General features: G+C 45.2%; 2 protein-coding genes across 2 annotated transcripts in view; one reads left to right on the forward strand and one right to left on the reverse strand.

The window, feature by feature from the left end:
• LOC128598363 (translation initiation factor IF-2-like) overlaps positions 1–25,450 on the forward strand; it is a 41,673-nt gene that overhangs the window by 8,334 nt on the left and 7,889 nt on the right. The window contains exon 3 of the mRNA XM_053608712.1: positions 1,228–2,284. Within this exon, the coding sequence (XP_053464687.1) occupies positions 1,228–2,004 (777 nt within the window). The 3' untranslated portion in view covers positions 2,005–2,284. The remainder of the gene's footprint in view (positions 1–1,227; positions 2,285–25,450) is intronic.
• Positions 2,020–13,767, reverse strand: LOC128598364 (uncharacterized). The gene is given in 4 exon segments (XM_053608713.1): positions 2,020–2,163; positions 8,116–8,147; positions 8,150–11,957; positions 13,675–13,767. Coding segments are annotated over 4 exon segments (4,077 nt in total).

Consider the following 25,450-nt stretch of genomic DNA (forward strand, 5'->3'; position numbering starts at 1 on the left):
CCTAAATTTGAGAACCCAAGTGGAAACCTTCCTTGTTCCATAACTATTAATAAATGTTAATGCTAATTTTCTAAGCTGTTTCACACCTCTCATCAATCTGGGGAGCACCTATTAATCTTAAATATTCAGGTATCACCCATTCTAAAATGGTTTTAAATGGTTTTACTCATGCTGTCTCCTACCATCCTCTCCTTCGATCTCCTAAACCTTTATAAAAATAGTTTCTATATATTTACACACAGTCCTTCTAATCTATAGAATCCCATGAGAGAGTATCTCTGTTTTACAGGTAAGAAAACCAAATCTAGGAAAGGTTAAGAAAGTTGTCCAAAGTGACCCTGAATTTGAACCCGTTTCCTGCTTGCTGACTACGAAGCCAAGGCATCTTCCCTCCAGACAGGCAGCCTTTTAGACATCACTCTTTAAGTACTGACTTACCCACACTCACCTATACACGCTTATCTCCCGTTTTAGATCTAGTAAACACCTGAGGGAAAGTATCAACATGTCCTGATTTTGACCTCAACATTTAGTTACTCAATACATGTATTTACAATGAATGAAGAAAACGAAGCACTTCTCTCCCGGCTGGCCAGGCATCTGGGGTTGGAATCCGCCCTACAGCGCCCACCTAAGCATTCTCAGCCCCCCAAACCAAGAACTAGCAGACACTGAGGTTTCTTTGTGCATGGTTGCGTGGGTGCTGGGGGGTGGCGAGCGGCACCCTTCCACGAAGAGGAAAACAAACAAAGAAACATACAAGGAGAAGAAGAGTAGAAACGAGGCCTAGGCTAGGTCAGGCTGCTGGAGAAATACACCCTTTCTCTGCAATGGGGGTGCAGTGGGTGCAGTAACCGCTCTCGTCGTTTTTCTGATCAGAAGAATATCAGGAAACTTGGTCTTGACTTCATTCTCTCCTGGAATTCTAAAGGGAAATTAAACCCCACCTACAGTCACGCCTCGAATCCAAAATTATTAAGAACCGTATCTCCCCTGGGAAGTGTAGCAAGAGCCAGAACAGGGGCCCCTTTGTTGAGATGACGCAGCTCCTGCAGGAAGAAAATCCCCTTGTGGCCTGAAAGTAAAGTTTTAACCAGCAGCAAGGACGCCGACGGGTGCCCGGCCAAGCTGGGTCCCAGGGCAGGCCTGCGGAGTGACACTCCCTTGTTCCCCAGCGGCTGGGGAGGCGTCCGGCCGCCCCGGCGCGCACCCGGGGAGCAGGGCTAGAGTCGCCGAAGCCGGGCCGGGGCTGGCTGGAGGCCTGTCCGGCTGCAGGACCCTCCCCGGGGCCTCTCCCGCCTCCTTCCTCACTCCCAGTTCCCGGCCTCGAGGTCGAGGGTGGCGACGCGCGTCTTGGCCACTGACCACACATTTCTTGCCGAGAAGGGTGAAGAGCGGGGTGAGCAGCAGGGACCCCACGTTGGTGACCCTCCGCTGCGGCGGCGGCTGTTGCTGGCCGGAGCTCATCACCCGCCGGCAGGGTTGGGAGTCCAGGGCCGTCTGCTCCGGCGAGTGGGCGAGAGCTCGTCCCCACTCTCGGTGACAGAGGCGGGAGGACCGGGGTCACAGGCGCGGCATCCCGCCGCTCCTCCGGCTCGGGGAGGACGCCGCCAAGGGAGGACCAAGCTGACCGCGGGCCGCCTGAGGGCCGCTCCCAGCTCCCGCCCGGCTAGGTTCGTGCCGGATGGTCGTTGTCCTCGCGCTCCAGCGACTGCGCTAAACTCCCAACTCCTCCTAGAACCCTCCCGCAGCGGCGGCGGCGGCGGCCGCGAAATCCAACATGGCAGCGGGGGCGGACGAGACCACTGGACGGAGGCCGCGGGGGAGCGCGCCGAAACGGGCGCAGGGCCGGGAGGACCCGGCGCCCCGCGTCGGCCCGGACCCCGCCCCTCCGGCCGAGGCGCCCCCGGCGGACGGGGTGGAGGTGCGGTCCGCGGAGCCGGCCTCGGCCTCCGGCTTTCCGCCGGGTCGGAAGGGTGCCCGGACCCAGCGAGTGCTGCTTGAAGAGAGGCTGTGAGTTCAGGTTCGCCTCCGCCGCCGAGCAGCCTCCTCCCTTCTGCGGGGGGGCACCTTCACCGAGCGCCCGTGAGGACCCCGGTGGGGCGCGGAAGCCCGACTCTCCGGCCCCTGGTCCACAAGGCCTGGAATGTGGAGGCGGAGATTCTGGGAGAAGAGACAGTAAATACAAGCTCCAGTGTTCCACAATAACTGTAAAACTACACATCCAGAGATAGAATCTTTTTACCTTCTATTTAATACAGAAGAAACATAGCAGTTTTTTATGGTAATATTGCCATCTTTTAGAAACGTAAACCACTAAACTATTTTGAAAACAAGGAAAGTGGGAGAGATCTGTGAGAAAAAAGAAGCTATGAGATGATAAGTGAATGGACAGTAGCTATGCCCTGAAAAATCTATGGCAGGCTGAGAATATTTGGGTTAACATTTATTTCAAAACTTCTTACTAGTCTAGACTCTGCCCTTTTTCTATTTTCTTTAGCGTCAACAATTGGAAATTACAACCATCATAGACGTTTTTCTCAAATTGAAACCGTTTCTTTTAAATTTTCCTCAGCATTTTAAATATAGTACTTTGTGACGGGGGGGGGGGGGGGGGCACTCCACGGGCAGAGATCTCACAGACCACCAAGGCTTGTATGACAAGTCTTTATTGGCGAGGGATGCTGCAGAGCAGCACCAAGGAGAAGAGAGAGGGAGAGAGAAAAGCACACCTTTATATAGGTTCAGTTAGGGGAAGTCTCAGAATGGTGACAGGATGGTAGAATAGCCAATTCATGTTGTTTTTTTCAGAATTTGAGGCTTTCTTGGAGTGATTGGACTTTGTTAGTGATGATTTCAGACTCCGTGGCAGGGTCTGATTTTTGTATGTCAAAAGATCAGATAGAGAATGAGGGGATAAGACAGTAGTAAGGGAACCTAAAGTGAGTTTCTTCCTTCTTGTATTAGAGTAACTGCGGCTGCCATTGCCTTGAGACAAGGGGCCTAACCTGGAACAGTATGATCTAACTATTTTGAGAAATAAGCAACTGGAGGAAAGGTGGGGCTTAGCCGATGTCCAAGCATGCTGAGAGCAAACCCACGGTTTTCTGTGGCATATAGGAGGAAATGGCGAGAAAGATCAAGAAGGTAGAGGGCTGGAGCTTCTAATAAAGCACACTGTAGAGATTTAAAGGAATTGGACATGGAGGTTAGGAGAGCCTTATGAGGGTCACCTGGAGTAGCATTATATAATGGAGCAGCTAGGAGAGAAAAGTTGGGAATCCATGCTCTGAGGTAGAGAAAAGTTGGGAATCCATGCTCTGAGGTATCTAGCTAATCCTAAAAAGGAGAGGAGTTCTTGTTCTGTGGTGGGTAGAGGAAAGTTGCAAAGAAGGTTTTTTTTCTGTCTAAGGTAATAGCTTTGAAGCCTGGGGACAAAAGGACACTAAGGTAAGTGACTTCCTGTTGGAATAATTGAACCTTTGAGGGAGAGACTCTATATCCCCTATCTGCAAGGAAATTAAGGAGGGAATAGGTGTCTCGCTTAGAGTCATGTAAGGTGGGACTATAGAGCAGGAGGTCATCGACATACTCAACCAAGGTTGAAGGGGAGGGATTATAGGACTGGAGGTCTCATGATAATGTCTGGCCAAATAAGTGGGAGCTATCACGAAATTCCCAGAGGACTACAGTCCAACTAACTTGGGAAGAAGTCTGAGAAGTAGGGTCAGTCCATGTGAAGGCAAATAGATCTTGGCAATTAGGGTGTAAGGGAATGGAGAAGAAGGCATCTTTGAGGTCTAGCACACAGAAATAAGTGGTACGAGGTGGGATGGTTGATAGGAGGGTGTATGGATTAGGGACTACTGGGTATATAGGAATGACTGCAGAGTTGATGAGTCTTAGATCTTGTATTAAGTGATAGGTGCCATTAGGTTTTTTAATTGCTAGTATGGGAATATTATATGGTGAGTGGGCAGGTCACAAAAATCCTTTTTCCAGGAGATCCTGTATTATAGGTTGAAGTCCCAGGAGACTAGATTGGGGAAGTGGATATTGATGTCGAGAAGGAAAAACAGAGGGGTCTTTGTTTTGTGACCGGAGATGCGAATGAGCAGCAGCTTTGCTGTAGGTGTAAACTCGCCCCTGTAATTATTAAGTCAAGAAACAGACTGTACACGCTGGAATGGCATATAACGAAATTCTTTATTCCAAGTTTTAGTTTTATACTCTTCCAGTCACGTACACACCTAATCCATTATCTATTAGTTTCATCATCTTATCTTCTTTTTTACATACCTGTAATTTAACTTAAAAGGAAATATTTATCATATCAATGCAACCACTTGTGTAGTAAAACTCTTCTTCTAAACAGTGACTAGTTTACGAGCAGGTTACAAAGACGAAATAGCCATAGGGGAACAGAGTTGATAGAAGAATATCTTTAAGCATTCACTCAGTTTACTCAGTATGAAGTAATATCTGTGACCTTCCTTCAGGGCAAAGCACCTATAGGCCTCTGACAATATGTTGTTAACATATGTCAACCCTCTGGCCCTATCTCTGAGGAAGGGCGGCATGCCCTTTGATCTCAGTCTTCATGGGGTGTACTGCTTCAGAGAAAAGGCCTAAGAAATTCGTAACTCCATAAGCCTAACTCTCCCATTGGGGTCCAAGCCTCTTAAGCCTCTGGAAGAAAAGCATGTCATTTTAAACTCACACTGAATTTACTTTGTGTGCTTGATGTAGGATATGTTTATTTTTAAATATTATCCTACAGTCTTTTAGCTTAACAAGAACTGGAAGCAGGAGGCAATTGAGGGGGTTTTAGTATCCCAAACCTTAGGATTTACTTGCTCTGGTGGAATGGGCCAGGGTGACGAGTTTTTGATGGCTTGGGAAAGGACATGGCAGAGTGAGGCAGAAGGACATGGGTCAGCATCTATTAATTTAAAATCAAAAGTGAGGGCGGCATCTAATTTGGAAAGTATTGAAAGACTTGGGGCAGAACCCCCCACTCTGCCCGGAGCTCTGACCACCCCAATCAATCGCAAGAGACGGCACTTGATGCAAAAACGCAAGAGGATTTTTATTCCTGCATGCCGGGGCTTGACCCACAACTCTTTTAGAAGCCGAGGAGTCAAGCCCTGCACAGCAGTTTTTACAAGCTTATAAAGGCAAAAACTACAAAGTAGGCGGGAATAGCAGACATAGCAGGGACTCTAACCATAAAGTGGGGGGGGGGAGTAGACATAGCAGGGGCTCTCCAGATAAGAAGAACTCTGGTTCATTATTCAACTGTCTTAAGACAAGACTAACAGTCAAATATTTGCTTAATAGTAAACATTTGCTGCAGCTCCTGGGGCTATCTCCTGGAACAGTTACAAAATGTCACATTCCTATGATAGGGAGTGAGAGGTGGTCACATTCCTATGGTAGGGAGTGAGAGGTGGTCACATTCTCATGGTAATATTTTCTTTCATTCCCCCATTTGTTTTTTTGGGAAGTTCTAATCATGGAACTTCTGGCTCTATGTATTCATTCTCATGGCTATCGTCCTGGCGGAGAGACTGGTAATGCTGTCTGAGCATTAACACTTGTACAGCACTCACTCTCTCCTGGACGAAGGTCACTATACGGTTGAAAATGTAGGGCCCAAAGGTAAGAATTAGAAGCAGTATAATAAGAGGGCCTATTAAACTGGAAACGAGAGTGGTGAACCAAGGTGATCGGCTGTACCAACTTTCAAACCATCCTTGATGGGCCTCCCGATCTTGTTGTCTTTTTTCTAGTCTCTCCCTGAGTTTAGACATGGAGTCTTTTACCATACCAGAGTGATCTACATAGAAACAGCATTCTTCTCTTAGTGCAGCGCATAACCCTCCATCTTTTAGGAACAGGAGATCGAGTCCCCATCTATTCTGCAATACTACTTCAGATAAGGATGTTAGTGACTCTTCTAATTTTGTGATTGATTGTTCTATGGCTTTTAGGTCCTCATCTACAGCTGCTCTCAGTTCTTCGAGATACTGTGGAGTCTGGACAAGCGCAGCCGTTCCTGTTCCTACTCCGGCCGCCACCCCTATACCCATCAGGACAGCTAGAGTAATAGAGACTGGTTCCCTCTTCTGTCTACGGGGTCTGAGATCGAATTCTGCCTCGAAGGAACTCGCCTCGTGATAGATAACTCTAGGTATTAATTGTACGAGGATACAGTAGTCTGCAGTGGAGTTAAACACTGATGAGGAAATGCACGGGGTTAGCCCGGTGCTGCAAGCCCACCATCCTCCTTTAGGGGGCACTAGATAATAATTGGTAGTGGTTGATGGGCTTTTAATGGTCTGATTACACAGATGCTGGCGATTTTCGGGGATCGTGCCTAGGCAAATACCTCACCCAGAGACTGCTGTAAGGGTGATCTTGGATCCCCAGTCACAGGAATTATGGGAGGTGGTATTTTGGAAGATACCTGAGAAGGCGATCCCTTCGTAATAGGGCGGGCCTGAGGCTAGACACAACCAGCAAGATTCAGTAAGATTAGGGTTGGAAGTATTGAGGACATTGAAAGCCCCCTGTATTAAGTTAAGAAGTCTCTGCCCGGTGCTTGGAGTCTCCGGGGATGTTACCTGGGGAGACAGTTTCGCAGGCGATGGGGCTGTGCTGGCCTCAGTAAATTGGGTGCTCCCCGAAGTCTGGGGCATACGGGGAGAAATAGGCGGCCTGGCTGGCGGCTGCTGTCCTGAGAGTACGATGTTGGGTCCTATCTGGACAGCGATGGGGGTCTCTATTTTTAATTTGATGAAGAAGGTAAATCCTTTATCCCACCCTGACATATAGAAACGGAATCCCCATGTTCTTCCTTTTATCCAATCTCGGGCTTGTTTCCCCCTCTCCGTGAAGGAAATATTTAGGGGGTTTGACCCTGCTCCTGTACTGCTCCTCTTTACGGTTATTAAGTCCCAAGAGGAGAAGGGGTGCCAGAAGGCCCGCCCAGTCGTCTCACATCCCCATTGTTTACAATAGAAATTTTCTACCCCCCCACATCTGTTGGCTTGGCTTCTCGTTCTCCCGTCCCGGGGACAGATATAGAACTCCGTTTGTCGCATCCGGCGCTGGGCGGGCAAGTTGCCACAGCCAGGGGCGTCTGCAACGTACTGGCCTTGGGATGTGGAGCCTTGGGTAAGTGAGTGCTTTGTTAAATGGTGATCAAGGCTCAATGGAACCTCTTTAAAGGTCTCATCGGAGATATCCCAATTATCTAGCCCTGCTATTAAGGTGCAAATATCTGGGGTGAGGGACGGCCACCAGATCCAAGGAGGGTCTTCTTTTGTAGTACTCCATACTACATCACCAGTCTGAGAGAGAACCTGCCAGGTTAACCTCTGGGGGGCATGGGGGTTGGGACCGGAGCTACTTATCACCGGGAGTTGTATCAGCAGGAGCAGGGCTACTGCGGCGAATGCGGAGCTTGAGGGGGTTGTCCGTCTTTTCCACTTTCCACCCGGAGTCTGGCGGCGGTGCTGGTTTGACATGAGATGCGTAGATCCAGGCTGTGATGCCATCAACTTTTATTGCCGTCGGGGTTGTGAGCAGCACTAGGTATGGTCCTTTCCACCGTGGTTCAAGGTTGGCTGTCCGGTGGCGCCGGATGTACACCGAATCTCCAACCTGGAACTGGTGAGGTATTTGCAGATCCCCGGGCTTGTAGGCCTCGATCAGCCGGCTCCACACCTCCTTTTGCACAGTTTCAAGGGCTTTTAATCTGGTGTATAGAGATTGAGAGGAGTAAGATTCTGGGGAAGGGAGGTGCTGCATGGCAACAAGTGGGGGGTGAGCTCCATATAGGATTTCAAAGGGGGTCAGCTTGAGTGTGCTAGGGGTGTTGCGCACACGGAACAGGGCAAAGTGAAGGAGGACTGTCCAGTCAGTAATGCCAGTCTCTAAGGATAATTTAGTCATGGCCTCTTTTAGGGTCCTATCCTCTCTACCTGCCCTGAGCTTTGGGGCCGATAAGCACAATGTAATTTCCACTCAAGCCCCAGGATTTTGGCTAAACCTTGATTAACCTGGGCAACAAAAGCGGGACCATTGTCGGATCCGATTACCTTGGGTAGCCCAAATCTTGGAAAAATTTCTTCTAATATTATTTTGGCTACAACTTGAGCAGTCTCCCTTTTTGTAGGAAAAGCCTCGACCCATCCTGAGAAAGTATCTATGAACACCAGCAAGTACTTGTATCCGTATTTGGCCGGCTTAATCTCTGTAAAATCTGTTTCCCAGTAGCTTCCAGGATGATCTCCTCGGAGTCGTCTTCCCTTAGGTAATGTGCTAGGCTGGGTGTTTACTAATTGGCAAGGTCTGCACTCTTTTGCAGCTGCGTCAACGAGTTTACTTAATTCCATAATATAGTATGGGGAGGACTGAACAATAGTTCTTAGATGCTTGGGGCCCAAATGAGTTAATTTATGAAGTTGTCTGAGAAAGGTGATCGCCTGCTCCTCAGGGAGGATGATTTTTCTTTCCAGAGTTTCTCGGATCCCCTCTGGGGATTCTAAGTGGAGGCCTAATCTGTTCATTCTCTCGAGATCCCGCTCCGAATATTTAAAGTGTTTGACAAGGGGGGATGCTATTTCTTTAAGGCTAGGCCTTAAAGTGTTTTCATATAGCGGCAGGATGTTGAGCCTTTGAGCTGCTAGCTTAGCTTCTCGGTCGGCTCTTTGGTTTCCCTCGGCAACTCTGGACCCCCCTTTCTGATGCCCAGGGCAGTGGATAATGGCCACTTTCTTAGGGAGGTGAACAGCCTCCAGTAGACTTAGGATTTCTTCCTTGTGTTTAATTTCTTTTCCTGCTGAAGTCAGCAGTCCTCGCTGCCTGTAAATGGCCCCATGAACATGGGCCGTAGCAAAAGCATACCTGCTATCGGTGTATATGTTAACTTTTTTCCCTTCTGCCAAACGTAAGGCCTGGGTCAAGACGACCAGCTCGGCCTTCTGGGCCAACGTCCCTTCAGGCAGACTACTTGCCCAGATGGTCTGCTTATCGTCCACTACCGCCACCCCGGCCACCCTTTTACCTTCTATTATGGAGCTGCTCCCATCAGTGAACCAGGTCAGCTGGGCATCCGGCAGGTGCTGATCACAGAGGTCCTTCCGAGTTCCAGTTTCCTCAGCCAGTACTTCTTGGCATGTGTGTAATACATCTTTCTGGACAGAGGTATCAGGTAATAGGGTAGCTGGGTTGAGGATGACAGGTGGGCCAAACTGGACTCTGTCTCCGTTTAATAGGAGACTCTGGTAATGTGTCATGCGGGCATTAGACAGCCACCGGTCAGGGGGCTGTCTGATGATGCTTTCTAAAGCATGGGGGGCAATGACTGTCAACTTCTGCCCCATAGTCAATTTGTCTGCATCTTTTACCAGTACCGCTACTGCCGCCACAGACCTCAGACAGGCTGGCCAACCACCAGCGACGGGGTCCAATTTCTTGGAGAGGTATGCTACCGGTCTTTTCCATGGCCCTAAAGGCTGCGTCAGCACCCCTCGGGCCACTCCTCTCTTCTCATCTACGTATAGGACAAAGGGCTTTGTTACATCTGGTAGAGCCAGGGCCGGGGCTGATAATAATGCCTTTTTAATGTTGTCAAAGGCCCGCTGTTGGCTGGCACCCCACTCGAAGGGAGTGCCTTCCTTGGTCAAAGGGTAGAGGGGAGCTGCCAGAGTAGCAAACCCCGGTATCCATAAGCGGCAGAACCCCGCAGTTCCTAAGAATTCTCGCACCTGGCGGGGCGAGCGGGGAACTGGAATCTGAGTCACAGTATGCTTCCTGGCTTCTGTTAACCATCTCTGCCCTCCTCTTAAGGTGTAACCCAGGTACGTTACCTCTTTCTGGCAGATCTGGGCTTTTTTAGCAGAGGCTCGATATCCTAAGCGGGCTAGTTCTTCTAGCAACAGTTCTGTGCCCCGATAGCACTCTTCTTTTGTTGTTCCAGCTAGTAGTAAGTCATCTACATATTGTTGGAGCGTTACCTGAGGGTGGCTGGCGCGAAAGTGAGCTAGGTCTTGGTGGAGGGCTTCATCAAAGATGGTTGGGGAGTTCTTAAACCCCTGTGGAAGTCGGGTCCATGTCAATTGCCCCGTTGTTCCAGAGTCCGGGTCTCTCCATTCAAATGCGAAGATGTTCTGGCTAGAGGAGTGTAGTCGGAGGCAGAAGAAGGCATCCTTTAAATCCAGGACAGTGTACCAGATATGGTTTGGAGGGAGAGAGCTTAACAGATTATAAGGGTTAGGCACGGTGGGGTGGATGTCTTGCGCCCGCTTGTTTACTTCTCTTAAGTCCTGCACAGGGCGATAGTCTCCTGTGCCGGGTTTCTTGACGGGTAATAAGGGCGTGTTCCATGGTGACTGGCATTTTATTAGTATGCCCAGCTGTAGGAGATGCTGAATGTGAGGCTTAATTCCTTCCCGAGCTTCCTTAGTCATAGGATGTTGGCACACTGCCACAGGAGTGGAAGTAGCTTTGAGTTCTATGACTATAGGCGGCCTTTCTGCGGCCAGTCCCATTCCAGCAGTTTCGGCCCATGTCCCGGGATATTTTTCTAGCCAGTCATTTACGAGACTAGTCCCTTTCTCCCGCTGCTTTTCAAAGAGTCTGTGTTCATCCTCTAAACGCATGGTCAGGGCTGTTACCCTCTTATTTTGGGTTACCTCTGGGCCATCAGGAGTAAAAGTGATTTGGGCTTCCATTTTGGTGAGTAAATCTCTCCCGAGGAGGGGCGCAGGGCACTCAGGGATAATTAAGAACGAGTGGGTTACCCGTCCCACTCCCAGATCTACTGATCTTCGGGTAGTCCATGAGTACTGCTGATGCCCTGTGGCCCCAACCCAGGATTTTTTCTTGGAGACAGGTCCTGATGGTTCGAGTAGGACTGAGTGTTGAGCTCCGGTGTCTACAAGGAACTCAACTGGCTTCCCCTCCACCTTAAGTATTACCCTAGGCTCGGGGAGGGGTTCCGAGCCCCGTCCCCGCTAATCTTCTTCTTCCTCTAAGGCCAGTACTTTCTTGGAGAGTTCTTTCTTCTTTTTTTTAGGACATTCCCTGGCCCAGTGCCCCTTTTCCTTACAGTAGGCACATTGATCCTTATCTAACGGGACGCGGATGCCCAGGCTACCTGACTTCTTAGTTCTACCTTGGATCTGTTCCTGGCTCTTCTCCCCTACTACTGCGGCCAAAATCCCTGTTAAGTTTTTCTCCTGTCTTCGGTCTCTCTTATTTTCCCTTTCTTCTCTCTCTTTCTCCTTTCTCTGCTCTTTTTCTTCCTCAGTTTCTCTTTTATGGTATACTTTCTCAGCTTCCTTAACTAAATCCTGCAAGGTATAGTCCTGCAATCCTTCAATTCTCTGCAGCTTTCTTTTAATGTCTACAGCTGACTGCCCTATGAAAGTCATAGCCACAGAAGCCCTCTGTCCTTCAGAGGCAGGGTCAAATGGTGTGTAATGCCTAAAAGCTTCCATTAGATGCTCAAGAAACACGGAGGGGGGTTCCATGGCCCCCTGTATTACTTCTCTTACCTTAGCCAAATTAGTGGGGCGTCTTGCCGCCCCACGGAGGCCAGCCACTAGAGCCTGGCGATAGACTGACAGTCGCTCCCTACCTTCTGCCGTGTTGAAATCCCAGTCCGGTCTGGAGAGGGGAAAGGCAGCCTTGATGATGTTGGGGAGCTGGATAGGACGCCCGTCCGCCCCAAGTACATTCTTCCTAGCTTCTAGTAAAATCCTCTCCCTCTCTTCAGTAGTGAAGAGAGTCTGTATGAGCTGCTGGCAGTCATCCCATGTGGGCTGATGAGAGAACATCAGGGACTCTACCAGCCCAGTCAGGCGTTGGGGGTCTTCTGAAAAAGGGGGGTGATTAATTTTCCAGTTATACAGGTCTGCGGAAGAAAATGGCCAGTACTGGAGGGGCTGGAGAGGAGGTGGTCCCTCATCTGTTGCCACCGGCAGGGGGCCGTATGCCCTCGGGTAGGGCAACAGTAGTGTTGGGAGACACTCCTCCACGGCGGTGACTCCTGGTACCTTGTGCGGGCCCCAGTGAAGGTTCCCCCGGGGGTGCAGAGGGGGCAATTGCCGGATCCGGCGATGCTGGTCCTCCCTGCCCCCCGACAGGAGCCAAGGCGGGAGGGTATGGGGGAGGAGGGAGTGGAGGGTCGAGGAGAAGATGATCAGTCTGGATTTCTGGGTAGATCTTCTTAGGGGGGTCCGAACTGTCGCCCCCTTTTCTGGGACCGGAAGATTGGACAGCGAGCACCTGAGGATTAGACGGGGGCCTGGATGTGGCAGTCCACGGCCGAACCCAGGGGGGCGGATTCTGCACCAGGTCCTGCCAGACTATGATGTAAGGTTGTTGATCCAGATGGGCTCCCGGTCCTCTCTGAAAAACAATCTCTTTAATAGCAAAAATAAGAGATAAGTCAAAGGTTCCTCCTGAGGGCCAGCCGACGTTAAAAGTAGGCCACTCCGAGGAGCAGAAAGTCTGCCATGGGCCTTTTTTAACCTCTACTGACAGATCACGACCTCTTCTCTTCACTTCAGTCCAATGATCTAGAGTTAAACTCAGAGGGGTTGTCATAGTCTGTCCCATCGTCAGTGGATATGTCAGAAACACAAATAACAGAAATAACAGAAATATTACAGGTACAAGGACCCACCTACCACACTTGGTCCTTCACAAGCCTATAACAGAATCAGACGGGCACGTTTCCCGTAATTTTTGATTGAACAACCAGACTCGACCAGCGCCCTTACAGCAGGAGACAACCAGGCATCCCTGGTTCTCCTCAATTCCTGGGGCGTCCCCCAGGGTTTCAGCCTGTGGTCCTCTGGGCACGTCTACCGACCACTGTCCGGCCACTCTCACGAGGTGCCGAACGGCTGCGAAATCAAAAGCGCGCACACAAAGTCAAACAAAAGGACTGAAGACACAGACTAGACAGTTTTCGGGGTACCCCTTTCTTACCTCCAAGGTCGACTCTGCAGGTGAGGGGTGGTCATTATCTCCCGGACGAGCCCCCAAATGAAAGACTTGGGGCAGAACCCCCACTCTGCCCGGAGCTCTGACCACCCCAATCAATTGCAAGAGACGGCACTTGATGCAAAAATGCAAGAGGATTTTTATTCCTGCATGCCGGGGCTTGACCCACAACTCTTTTAGAAGCCGAGGAGTCAAGCCCTGCACAGCAGTTTTTACAAGCTTATAAAGGCAAAAACTACAAAGTAGGCGGGAATAGCAGACATAGCAGGGACTCTAACCATAAAGTGGGGGGGGGGGGAGTAGACATAGCAGGGGCTCTCCAGATAAGAAGAACTCTGGTTCATTATTCAACTGTCTTAAGACAAGACTAACAGTCAAATATTTGCTTAATAGTAAACATTTGCTGCAGCTCCTGGGGCTATCTCCTGGAACAGTTACGAAAGGTCACATTCCTATGGTAGGGAGTGAGAGGTGGTCACATTCCTATGGTAGGGAGTGAGAGGTGGTCACATTCTCATGGTAATATTTTCTTTCAGTATGTCACATCCCAGAAGGGAAACTGGATATCAAAAAGGAATGAATAAATGAGAAATTGCCAATCATGCAGTGTAAAAAAGGAATTTGACTTGAACGGTGGGAAAAACCCTCTACCCCGACAACAGAGGTAGGCGACAGAGATGTAGGACCACTGAACTCTTTAAGAACTAAGAAGCTAGCTTCTATATCTAATAGGAAGGCGATCATTCTACCTGCCACCATCAGGGTTACCCTTCGCTCTGCAGAGGTGATCTTTGTTGGGTGAGAGAAGCCAGGGTCTCTTCAGTCCTCAGAAGAGGCAAGCCCCAACAAGTCTGCTGTAGGTGCTGCAGGTTGGCTGGTCCCATATCCTCTCTGGGCCAAGGGGCAGTCAGCCTTCCAATGGTCCTTTCTTTTACAGAGAGGGCATGGCCCTGGTGGGGGCTAGGATTGGGGCAATGTTGTACCCAGTGGCCTTCTTCACCACATTTGTAGCATGGTCCAGGTGGTTAAGTCATGAAGGGGCCTTTGGCCCCAATGACTTAGGCAGGTTAGGTGGCCTTAGTGACACTGTAATGTTTTGAGCTAGCATTTGATAATCTTGGGTTTGAGATTTTTTATTTTCTCTTCGGAAAACATCATCTCGCCCCATGTAAACCTTAAAGGCTGTGTCTAAGGTCATGGCCTGGGGTGTCAGGGGGTCTGTGCTCCAAGTGCTTTAGCTTAAGTTTGATGTCGGGGTAACTTTGGTTAAAGAAATAAGTCATGAGAATGTTTTCCCATCTATTGTTTCAGAATCTAAGTTAGTGTACTTAACAAAAGCTTCTGTAAGGTGTTAGAGGAAAGCTGAAGGATTCTCAGACTTCCCGTAATTTATTATAATTGATAGCCTTTTTGGCAGAAGCTCTAAGTCTGCAAAGAATGCAGGTAATAAAAATGTCTCTACTTTCCCCCCCCAGCATTATTATAATTCCAATATGGCTGGGAGTTAGAAACCACGATGTCACCTGTAGTATGCTCATTGTTTGACATATAAAATTGATCTGCTGTCTCTTTTGCCCTCTCCCACATTCATTTATGCTCATCACAGGTTAGGGTATTAGCTAAAATAACAAAAAGGTCATGCCAGGTAAGTTGATAGGACATAGTAATAAATTGTAGCTCTTGAATAAAATGAGAAGGATTAGAAGTAAAGGAACCTAGTCTAAACTAAGGTGTGTGAGTTTAGTCATGGGGAAAGGAACATAATCAGAAACTACACCATTGACTACAGCTACCTTGTGGAGCGGGGCCAGGAAGTGAGAGGGAACTGAAGGTCCCTCTAATTCTGGAGACCAATGGGAATGGGATCAGGTGAGGGGACTGGAGGGAAGTGAAGGATGAGTAATGGACGCAGTAGAATTAGTTTGCAATTTGTCTACATTGCTACATGGTGACACTGTAGGACCATCATATGGAGGAGCTGGAGGAAGAAAGGGGTAAAGAGGTCCAGAAGTGTTTTTTGGAGCATCTGGTGGTGGGCTGAGAGATGACCCGGAGGAACTCTGAGGGCTAGTTGGAGGGGAGGAGTTAGGAGACAAGCTCAGATTGGTTGATGGGGAAGTAGGAGGGACAGAGGGTGGAGGCAACTGTATGGTTGAGGGAGGAGCCGAATATGGTGGGGCGGAACAGGAACTACTCCGGTTTCAGAACCGGTGGCCATTTGCCTGTGCAGTGGAGGTTCATCTGCTGGGTCAAATAGGTCTGGTTCAGGGGGATAGAGAGCAGAAGAGCTCTTTGCTACAAGGATTTTGGAATCACCCAAACATAAATTAGGCTTGGTTCTAAGATATGAGAAGCCCTGAACATAGGCGACCTTACTCCATTTGCCAAGGAGCTCACAATAGTTATATAATTCTTGAATTAAAGAAAAATCAAATGAACCATAGCTTGGCCAGGTACTTTGGTTGTCTAGTTTGTAAAGTGGCCAAACCTGAGTAGAAAGTTTAATTAATTTTTTTGGCTTTAAGTCTAATCCTAATTCTACCAGGTGGCACAATAAGCACCCTAAGGGGGAGTCAGGTGGGACAGAATGTCCTGCACCCATGGTGATTTATTGCAGGAATAAAGTGTGAGCAGAATCACATGAGGACCAGGACAAAGGGCGGATGTCTCTGCTGCTTTGTTGCTGGCCGTGAAGACAAGAACACAGTCTAGGACAGTTATAACTGTACCCCAGTTCAGTGTCAGACCGTTGGAGACAAGGACAGCTTGAGACCTGGTGCCAGGAATTTTTGTGTGAGGCCTGGAAGCCCTGGGCTAGGCCACGCGAGGTCAATGGGAATAGGGAACTCAAGCCTCGAGAAATTGGTGAATCTCCAGGTATGTAAGCAACCCAGCCCACAGTTAGGGAAAATTTGCTCCCACAGGGGTACTCAGCAAGTCTACATGAGGCCAGTGTTGAGTGCTGGTTAGAGCATCTTGGCGGATGGGCACAAGCTGATGAGGTGGTGAGTGTCTGGAGTGTGAGAAGAGGACAGGGAGCCCCCAGGAGCTAAAATCCCATGGAAGGGGTGGAAGCTACCCTTGGGAGCGTTCCCTAATTAGATCCCACTTCTGATGCCAGATGAAAGGGCACTCGACCAACAGAGATCTCACAGACCACCAAGACTTGTACAAAATGTCTTTATTGGCAAGGAATGCTGCGGAGCAGCACCAGGGAGGAGAGAAAAGAGACAGAGACCAAAAGAAAAGCACACCTTTATAAAGGTTCAGTTAGAGGAAGTCTCAGAATGGTGATGGGACAGTAGAATAGCCAATAAGGAGTTACGGCTCTGGTGGGAAGAGCCATTAGGGGCAGGCCATAAGTTTGAAATTTTCAGTGGGTAGCTGTAACTTTAAGATTGAGACAGCTAGTCTTGGTCTGCTAAAAGCAGGAAGGGGCTTTCTGGGGAAAGGGATTTTCTGGAGAAATTACCTAACACTTTGCACACAGAATTGTGATTTAAATTTTTATTTTCGACCCGTTATTGTTATTTTTGCTTTTCTCTTGGGGGTTTCTGACTCTTTGATGATCGTAAAATGTGGAAATTGTAAGAATGGACATTTTACTGGAAATGTTACTTCTTTTCTTATTGAAGCATGTGAACAAGCAATATTGCCTCCCCCCACCCACCATGCAAAAAGGCATCTCTTTTTTCACTTATCCCGAGACCAAGCAGTACTGTTTGTATTTGTTTCAAAAGTTTGAGCAAGTCCTTTCTTCCTTTCATTCTTGATAGCATATCCTATGTTTGACAGAATAGAAGATATCTTTCTGTTTTCGTACCTCAAATTCTTTTTACCTAGTTTGAGAGATTGGATTTGATCAAGGAAACAAGCATTCTATTTCCTTTCAACTGAAAATCTTGAAGTTTATGAGCTAGGTTATAAAGATTGTAGGGATTTCCTCTTCATATGCAATGTAAATTGTGTATGCTGTATTAAAGGCACACAAGGGCGGTGTCTGTGCCTCAGTGAGTAGGGTGCCAGCCCCATATACCAAGGTTGGCAGGTTTGAACCTGACCCCTGCCAAACTACAACAACAAAAGAAAAAAGAAATAGCCAAGCATTGTGGTGGGCACCTGTGGTCCCAGCTACTTGGGAGGCTGAGGCAAGAGACTCGCCTAATCCCAAGAGCTGGAGGTTGCTGTGAACTGTGATGCAACTGCAGTCTACCAAGGGTGACAAAGTGAGACTCTGTTTCTTAAAAAAATAATAACAAATAAAGGCATACAAATATAACTAAGGAAAAGGCATTTCTTTTCTTTCTTTCTTTCTTTTTTTTTTTTTTTTTTTTTGCAGATTTTGGCCAGGGCTGGGTTTGAACCTGCCACTTCCAGCATATGGGGCCGGTACTACCCAAGGCAATTCTTGTTTTTAATTTCTTCCATTTGACTTTCCTGGCCTTAAGTACAATATTATAGTACTTGCATTTTCTTCTCTCCTTCTTTGTTATGATCGTTGGAGGTAAAGCCTTCAGTTTGTTTAACAACATCAGGGTAACTGATTTATGGAAATGAGGGCATAGGAGGTATTTTAAGATACAATCCCAGGGTTGTCATTATATACACTTTGCACTCCTGCTATAGAGCTGGACAGATCCTCGAAACAGAAATTAAACAAAGATATAAGAGATTTAAATTAGATCCTAGAACAAGTGTGCTTCATAGATACATATAGAACACTCCATCCCAAAGATAAAAGAATAGATATTTTTCTCATCACCCCATGGAACATTCTCCAAAATTGATCATACCCTAGGGCACAAAACAAACCTCAACAGAATCAAAAGAATTGAAATTTTCCCTGGTATCTTCTCAGACCACAAGGCACTGAAGGTGGAACTCTACTCCAACAAAAACATTCAACCCCACACAAAGGCATGGAAATTAAACAACCTTCTGTTGAATGACAGATGGGTGCCGGAAGAAATAAAAGTGGAAATCATTAACTTCCTTGAGCATAACAACAACAAAGACACAAGCTACCAAAACCCATGGGATACTACAAAAGCAGTTTTGAGAGGAAAATGTATCACTTTAGATGCCTACATTCAAAAAAGAGAAAGAAAGTGCATCAACAAACTCACAAGCCATCTTATGGAATTGGAACAAGAAGAACAATCTAAGCCTAAACCCAGTAGAAGAAAAGAAACATCCAAAAGTAAATCAGAGATCAATGAAATTGAAAAGGAAAGAATTATTCAGAAAATTAATGAAACAAGGAGTTGGTTTTTTTAAAAAATAAATAAAATAGACAAACCTTTGGCCAGACTAACTAGAAATAGAAAAGTAAAATCTCTAGTAATCTCAATCAGAAATGATAAAGGGGAAATAACTGCTAATCCCACAGAGATACAAGAGATCACCTCTGAATACTACCAGAAACTCTATGCCCAGAAATTTGACAATGTGAAAGAAATGGATAAATATTTGGAATCACACCCTCTCCCTAGACTCAGCAATGAAGAAATAGAGCTCCTGAACAGACCAATTTCAAGAACTGAGATTAAAAAAATAATAAAAAATGTTCCAACCAAAAAATGCCCTGGTCCAGATGGATTCACATCAGAATTCTCTCAAACCTTCAAGGAAGAGCTTATTCCTGTACTGCAGAAATTATTCCCAAAAATTGAGGAGGAAGGAATCTGCCCCAACACATTCTATGAAGCAAACATCACCCTGATACCAAAACCAGGAAAAGACCCAAATAAAAAGAATTTCAGACCAATTTCACTCATGAATATAGATGCAAAAATTCTCAACAAAATCGTAGCCAATAGATTGCAGCTTATCATCAAAAAAGTCATACATCATGATCAAGTAAGTTTCATCCCAGAGATGCTAGGCTGGTTTAACATAAACAAGTCCATAAACGTTAACCACCATGTTAATAGATGCAAAAATAAAGACCATATGATCCTCTCAATAGATACAGAAAAAGCATTTGATAAAATCCAGCATCCTTTTCTAACTAGAACACTGAAGGGTATAGGCATAGGTGACACATTTCTGAAACTGATTGAAGCTATCTATGAAAAACCCACAACTAATATTTTACTGAATGGAGTAAAACTGAAAGCTTTTCCTCTTAGAACTGGAACCAGACAAGGTTTTCCTCTGTCACCATTACTTTTCAACATAGTGCTGGAAGTTCTAGCCAATACAATTAGGCAAGACAAGGAAATAAAGGGAATCCAAATGGGAGCAGAGCAGGTCAAACTCTCCCTCTTTGCTGACAACATGAACTTATACTTAGAGAACCCCAAAGATTCAATGACAAGACTCCTAGAAGTCATCAAAAAATACAGTAATGTTTCAGGATATAAAATCAATGTCCACAAGTCAGTAGCCTTTATATACACCAATAACAGTCAAGATGAGAAGCTAATTAAGGACACAACTCCCTTCACCATAGTTTCAAAGAAAATGAAATACCTAGGAATATAACTAGGAAGGGAGGTGAAGGAGCTCTATAAAGAAAATTATGAAATCCTCAGAAAGGAAATTGCAGAGGATATTAACAAATGGAAGAACATACCATGCTCATGGCTGGAAAGAATCAACATTGTTAAGATGTCTATACTTCCCAAAGCAATCTACCTATTCAATACCATTCCTATTATAATACTAACATTGTACTTTCAAGATTTGGAAAAAATGATTCTGTTTTTTGTATGGAACCAGAAAAAAAAAACAACCAAAAACCGTATAGCTAAGACATTTCTTAGTAATAAAAATAAAGCTGGGGGTGGGCGGTGCCTGTGGCTCAAAGGGGTAGAGCACTGGTCCCATATGCCGAAGGTGGCGGGTTCAAACCCAGCCCCTGCCAAAAAAATAAATAAATAAATAAATAAAAATAAAGCTGGGGGCATCACTATACCAGATTTTAGGCTGTACTACAAAGCTATAGTGGTCAAGACAGCATGGTCCTGGCACAAAAATAGAGACATAGACACTTGGAATCGAATAGAAAACCAGGAAATGAAACTAACATCTTACAACCACCTAATCTTTGATAAACCAAACAAGAACACACTTTGGAGGAAAGACTCCCTATTCAATAAATGGTGTTGGGAGAACTGGATATCCACATGTAAAAGACTGAAACTGGACCCACACCTTTCTCCACTCACAAAAATTGATCAAGATGGATAAAGGACTTAAATTTAAGGCATGAAACAATAAAAATCCTCAAAGAAAGCATAGGAAAAACACTGGAAGATATTGGCCTGGGGAAAGACTTCATGAAGAAGACTGCTGTGGCAATTGCAACAACAACAAAAATAAACAAATGGGACTTCATTAAACTGAAAAGCTTCTGTACAGCTAAGGAGAAAACAACCAAAGTAAAAAAACAACCTACACAATGGGAAAGGATATTTTTGAATATTTTGAATCAGACAAAAGCTTGATAACTAGGATCTATAGAGAACTCAAATTAATCCACATGAAAAAAGCCGACAATCCCATTTATCAATGGGCAAGAAACCTGAATAGAACCTTCTCTAAAAAAGACAGACAAATGGCTAACAAACATATGAAAGGTTGTTCATCATCCCTCTCAGAGAAATGCAATCAAAACCACCCTGAGATACCATCTAACCCCAGCGAGAATGGCCCACATCACAAAATCTCAAAACTGCAGATGCTGGCATGGATGTGGAGACAAGGGAACACTTTTACACTGCTGGTGGGACTGCAAACTAGTACAACCTTTTTGGAAGGAAGCATGGAGAAACCTCAAAGCACTCAATCTAGACCTCCCATTTGTCCTGCAATCCCATTACTGGTCATCTACCCAGAAGGAAAAAAATCCTTTTATCATAAGGACCCTTGCACTAGACTGTTTATTGCAGCTCAGTTTACAATATCCAAAATCTGGAGACAGCCTAAATGCCCACCAACCCAGGAATGGATTAAAAGCTGTGGTATATGTACAGCATGGAATACTCTTCAGCCATTAAAGAAAATGGAGACTTTACATCCTTTGTATTAACCTGGATGGAAGTGGAAGACATTATTCTTAGGAAAGTGTCATAAGAATGGAGAAGCATGAGAGAAGTTGAAGGCCGAGAGTGGGTCTTAATGGTAGGTGAAGAAATTAATGAAGACTATCCAGTAGAAATTCATGAATATTTACCAACATTTGAGAATTCCATTGGTGCTGTGGATGAGATGCTGTGGACTATGATGTCTGTTTCTAGAAATGAGTTTTTGCAGAAGTTTCTTCTTGGAGGATCTATCCGGTATGGACAGAGAGATATTAAAATCCCCAACTAGAAGAACACAACAGTCTTGGAGAGGATACTCTCACTGTTCTCAAGAACCATTGGCCTTCTGACAAAGACCTTGATTTAAAAACACTGCAATGGGACCTCCGGAAGAGCTATGCCACGACCCTGACCTGTGATTGGCGCCCGCCTGGACCTCCTTAAGAGCTGTGTTGCGACCTGTGACCAGTGCCGGCCAGGCCTCCACATGCCCTAACCAGGAACTCTGGGAGCCGCGCAACCCTGCATCCTCCCTCCTGTACCCTCCCTGCCTCCACACCAGCCCGCTCGTCTGTCCAGGGACTCTGGTAGCCGCGTGCCTCCAGAGGCCTCCCTGCTCCTGTGAGGAGCCCTTCTCCTGACCAGAGACCTCTGATGCCTTGGGCCATCTGTGCCAAAGTCACTGGGTGCCAGGCACTCCCAGAACCATGTGCACCACCCCCTGCCCTGTTGCTGGATCCAGGTGTGTCACACTCTGGAGCTGTTCCCACAACCAGAACTCCCTGGCTGGGGCAGCCCCGAGGAGCTATGCAGGGTCACTCCCTACAAAGATCCAGCAACAATAGAGTGATCCCCTGGTGTCTAATCTTGAACAGACACCTCCCCAACTCTGAGGATGGCCAGAGGCAACGGTGAAAAACAATCATGAGGCGAAATCAATGGAAATACTCTGGCAATATGAATAATCAGAGTAGATCAACTCTCCAAGGAACAATGGGGCAGACACAGCACAAGATCCCATGCACAAACAAATAGTTGAGATGTCAGAAATCGAATTCAGAATCTGGATAGCAAATAAGGTCGAATTAGAATTCTAAGCGGTAACCCAAAAGATGTCTCAAGAATTCAACGAATTCAAAGACCAAATGACCAAAGATTTTGACACATTGAGACAAGAAGTTGCAGCCCTCAAAAATCTGAGAAACACAGTAGAATACCTCAGTAACAGAATGGAGCAAGCAGAAGAAAGGATTTCTGACATTGAAGACAAAGCTTTCAAATGCTCCCAAACTCTCAAAGAGGAAGAGATATGGAAGGCAAAAACAGATCACTCTCTCAGAGAGCTCTGGGATAATTTGAAGAAAACCAATATTCGTTTTATAGGGATCCCCGAAAGTGATGAAGTGGCTTCAGAAGGCACAGAGTTTCTTCTCCATGAGATTATGAAGGAGAACTTTCCAGACATGCCAAGAGATTCTGAAATTCAGATAGCAGACAGTTTCAGAACTCCAGCATGACTCAACCCGAATAAGACATCCCATAACACATCATAATCAATTTCGCTAAAGTTAATATGAAGGAGAAAATTCTGAAAGCAGCCAGACAAAAGAAAACCATCACCTACAAGGGCAAGAATATTAGAATTAACTGCAGATCTCTCTGCTGAAACCTTTCAAGCTAGAAGAGGATGGTCATCGACTTTTAATCTCATAAAACAAAATAACTTTCAACCCAGGATCCTGTACCCAGCTAAACTGAGTTTCATTTATGATGGAGAAATTAAATACTTCAATGACATTCACATGTTGAAGAAATTTGCCATAACTAAACCAGCTCTCCAGGATATTCTAAGACCTACCTTCCATAAAGACCAGCGTAATCCTCCACCACAAAAGTAAACCCACCCAGAAAAATTTGATCAAATTCCAACTTCCACAGCCGCAAAAGAATAAAAAATGTCCACTGGACTCTTGAAAGGCTTATCAATATTCTTGATTAATGTGAACGGGTTAAATTGTCCTCTAAAGAGGCACAGGTTGGCTGACTGCATACAAAAATTCAAGCCCGATATTTGCTGCATACAAGAATCGCATCTTACATTAAAAGACAAATATAGACTCAAGGTGAAGGGATGGTCATCTATACTCCAGGCAAATGGAAAACAGAAAAAAGCAGGCATTGCAATGCCATTCGCAGATGCAATAGGCTTTAAACCAACCAAAATAAGGAAGGATAAGGCTGGAAGCTTCATATTTGTTAAAGGTAATACTCAATATGATGAGATCTCAATTATTAATATTTATGCACCCAACCGGAATGCACCTCAATTTATAAGAGAAACTCTAACAGACATGAGCAACTCAATTACCTCCAGTTCCATAGTAGTTGGAGATTTTAACACCCCTTTAGCAGTGCTGGATAGATCCTCCAAAAAGAAGCTAAGCAAGGAAATTTTAGATTTAAACTTATCCATTCAACATCAGTACTTAATAGACATCTACAGAACATTTCATCCCAACAAAACTGAATACATATTCTTCTCATCAGCCCACGGAACCTACTCCAAAATTGACCACATCCTAGGCCACAAATCTATCCTGAGCAAATTTAAAAAAAATAGAAATTATTCCTTGCATCTTCTCAGACCATCATGGAATAAAAATTGAACTCAATAACAACAGGAATCTGCACACCCATACAAAAACATGAAAGCTAAATAACCTTATGCTGAAGGATAAATGGGTTATAGACGAGATTAAGAAGGAAATCACCGAATTTTTGGAACAAAACAACAATAAAGACACAAATTATCAGAACCTCTGGGATACTGCAAAGCAGTCCTAAAAGGGAAATTTATAGCACTGCAAGCCTTCCTCAAGAAAACGGAAAGAGAGGAAGTTAATAACCTAATGGAGAAGAACATTCCAACTCCAAACCCAGGAAGGAAGGAAGAACATTCCAACCCAAACCCAGCAGAAGAAAAGAAATAACCAAAAGCAGTGCAGAATTAAATGAAATTGAAAACAAAGGAATTCTACAACAGATCTATAAATCCAAAAGTTGGTTTTTTGAAAAGATCAATAAAATAGATAAACCTTTGGCCAACCTAACCAGGAAAAAAAAAAGTAAAATCTCTAATTTCATCAATCAGAAATGGTAACAATGAAATAACAACAGACCCCTCAGAAATTCAAAAAATCTTTAACAAATATTACAAGAAACTTTACTCTCAGAAATATGAAAATCTGAAAGTAATCGACCAATACTTGGAAGTACGCCACTTACCAAGTCTTAGCCAGAACAAAGTGAACATTGAACAGGCCTATATCAAGTTCTGAAATAGCATCAACAATACAAAATCTCCCTAAAAAGAAAAGCCAAGCTCTATGTCAGAATTCTACCAAACCTTTAAAGAAGAACTAGTACCTATATTACTAAACCTCTTTCAAAATATAGAAAAAGAAGGAATACTACCAAACACATTCTATGAAGCAAACAGCACCTTGATCCCTAAACCAGGGAAAGACCCAACAAGAAAAGAAAATTATAGACCAGTATCACTAATGAATATTTATACAAAAATACTCAATAAGATCCTAACAAACAGAATCCAACAACACATCAAAAAAATTATACATCATGACCAAGTGGGATTTATCCCAGGGTCTCAAGGCTGGTTCAATATACGGAAATCTATAAATGTAATTCAGTACATAAACAAACTAAAAAATAAAGACCATATGATTCTCTCAATCAATGCAGAAAAAGCTTTTGATAATATCCAGCCTCTCTCCATGATCAGAACACATAAGAAAATTGGTATAGAAGGGACATTTCTTAAACTAATAGAGGCCATCTACAGAAAACCCACAGCCAATATCATATTGAATGGAGTCAAATTGAAATCATTTCCACTTAGATCTGGAAAACACTAGAAAACACTTAGATCTGGAAAACACTAGGGATTCTACTACAAAACTTTTAGAAGTGATCAAGGAATACACCAATGTCTCAGGCTACAAAATCAACATCCATAAGTAGCCTTTATATATACCAACAATAGCCAAGCTGAAAAAACAGTCAAGGACTTTATTCCTTTCACAGTAGTGACAAACAAGATGAAATATTTGGGAGTTTATCTAACAAAAGACATGAAAGATCTCTATAAAGAGAACTATGAAACTTTAAGAAAAGAAATAGCTGAAGATGTTAACAAATGGAAAAACATACCATGCTCATGGCTGGGAAGAATCAACATTGTTAAAATGTCTATACTACCCAAAGCAATATATAATTTTAATGCAATTCCTATTAAAGTTCCATTGTCATATTTTAAAGATCTTCAAAAAATAATACTTCATTTTATATGGAATCAGAATAAAACCTCGAATAGCCAA

Source organism: Nycticebus coucang, chromosome 11 (genome assembly GCF_027406575.1).
Source record: "Nycticebus coucang isolate mNycCou1 chromosome 11, mNycCou1.pri, whole genome shotgun sequence".
Lineage (NCBI taxonomy): Eukaryota > Metazoa > Chordata > Mammalia > Primates > Lorisidae > Nycticebus > Nycticebus coucang.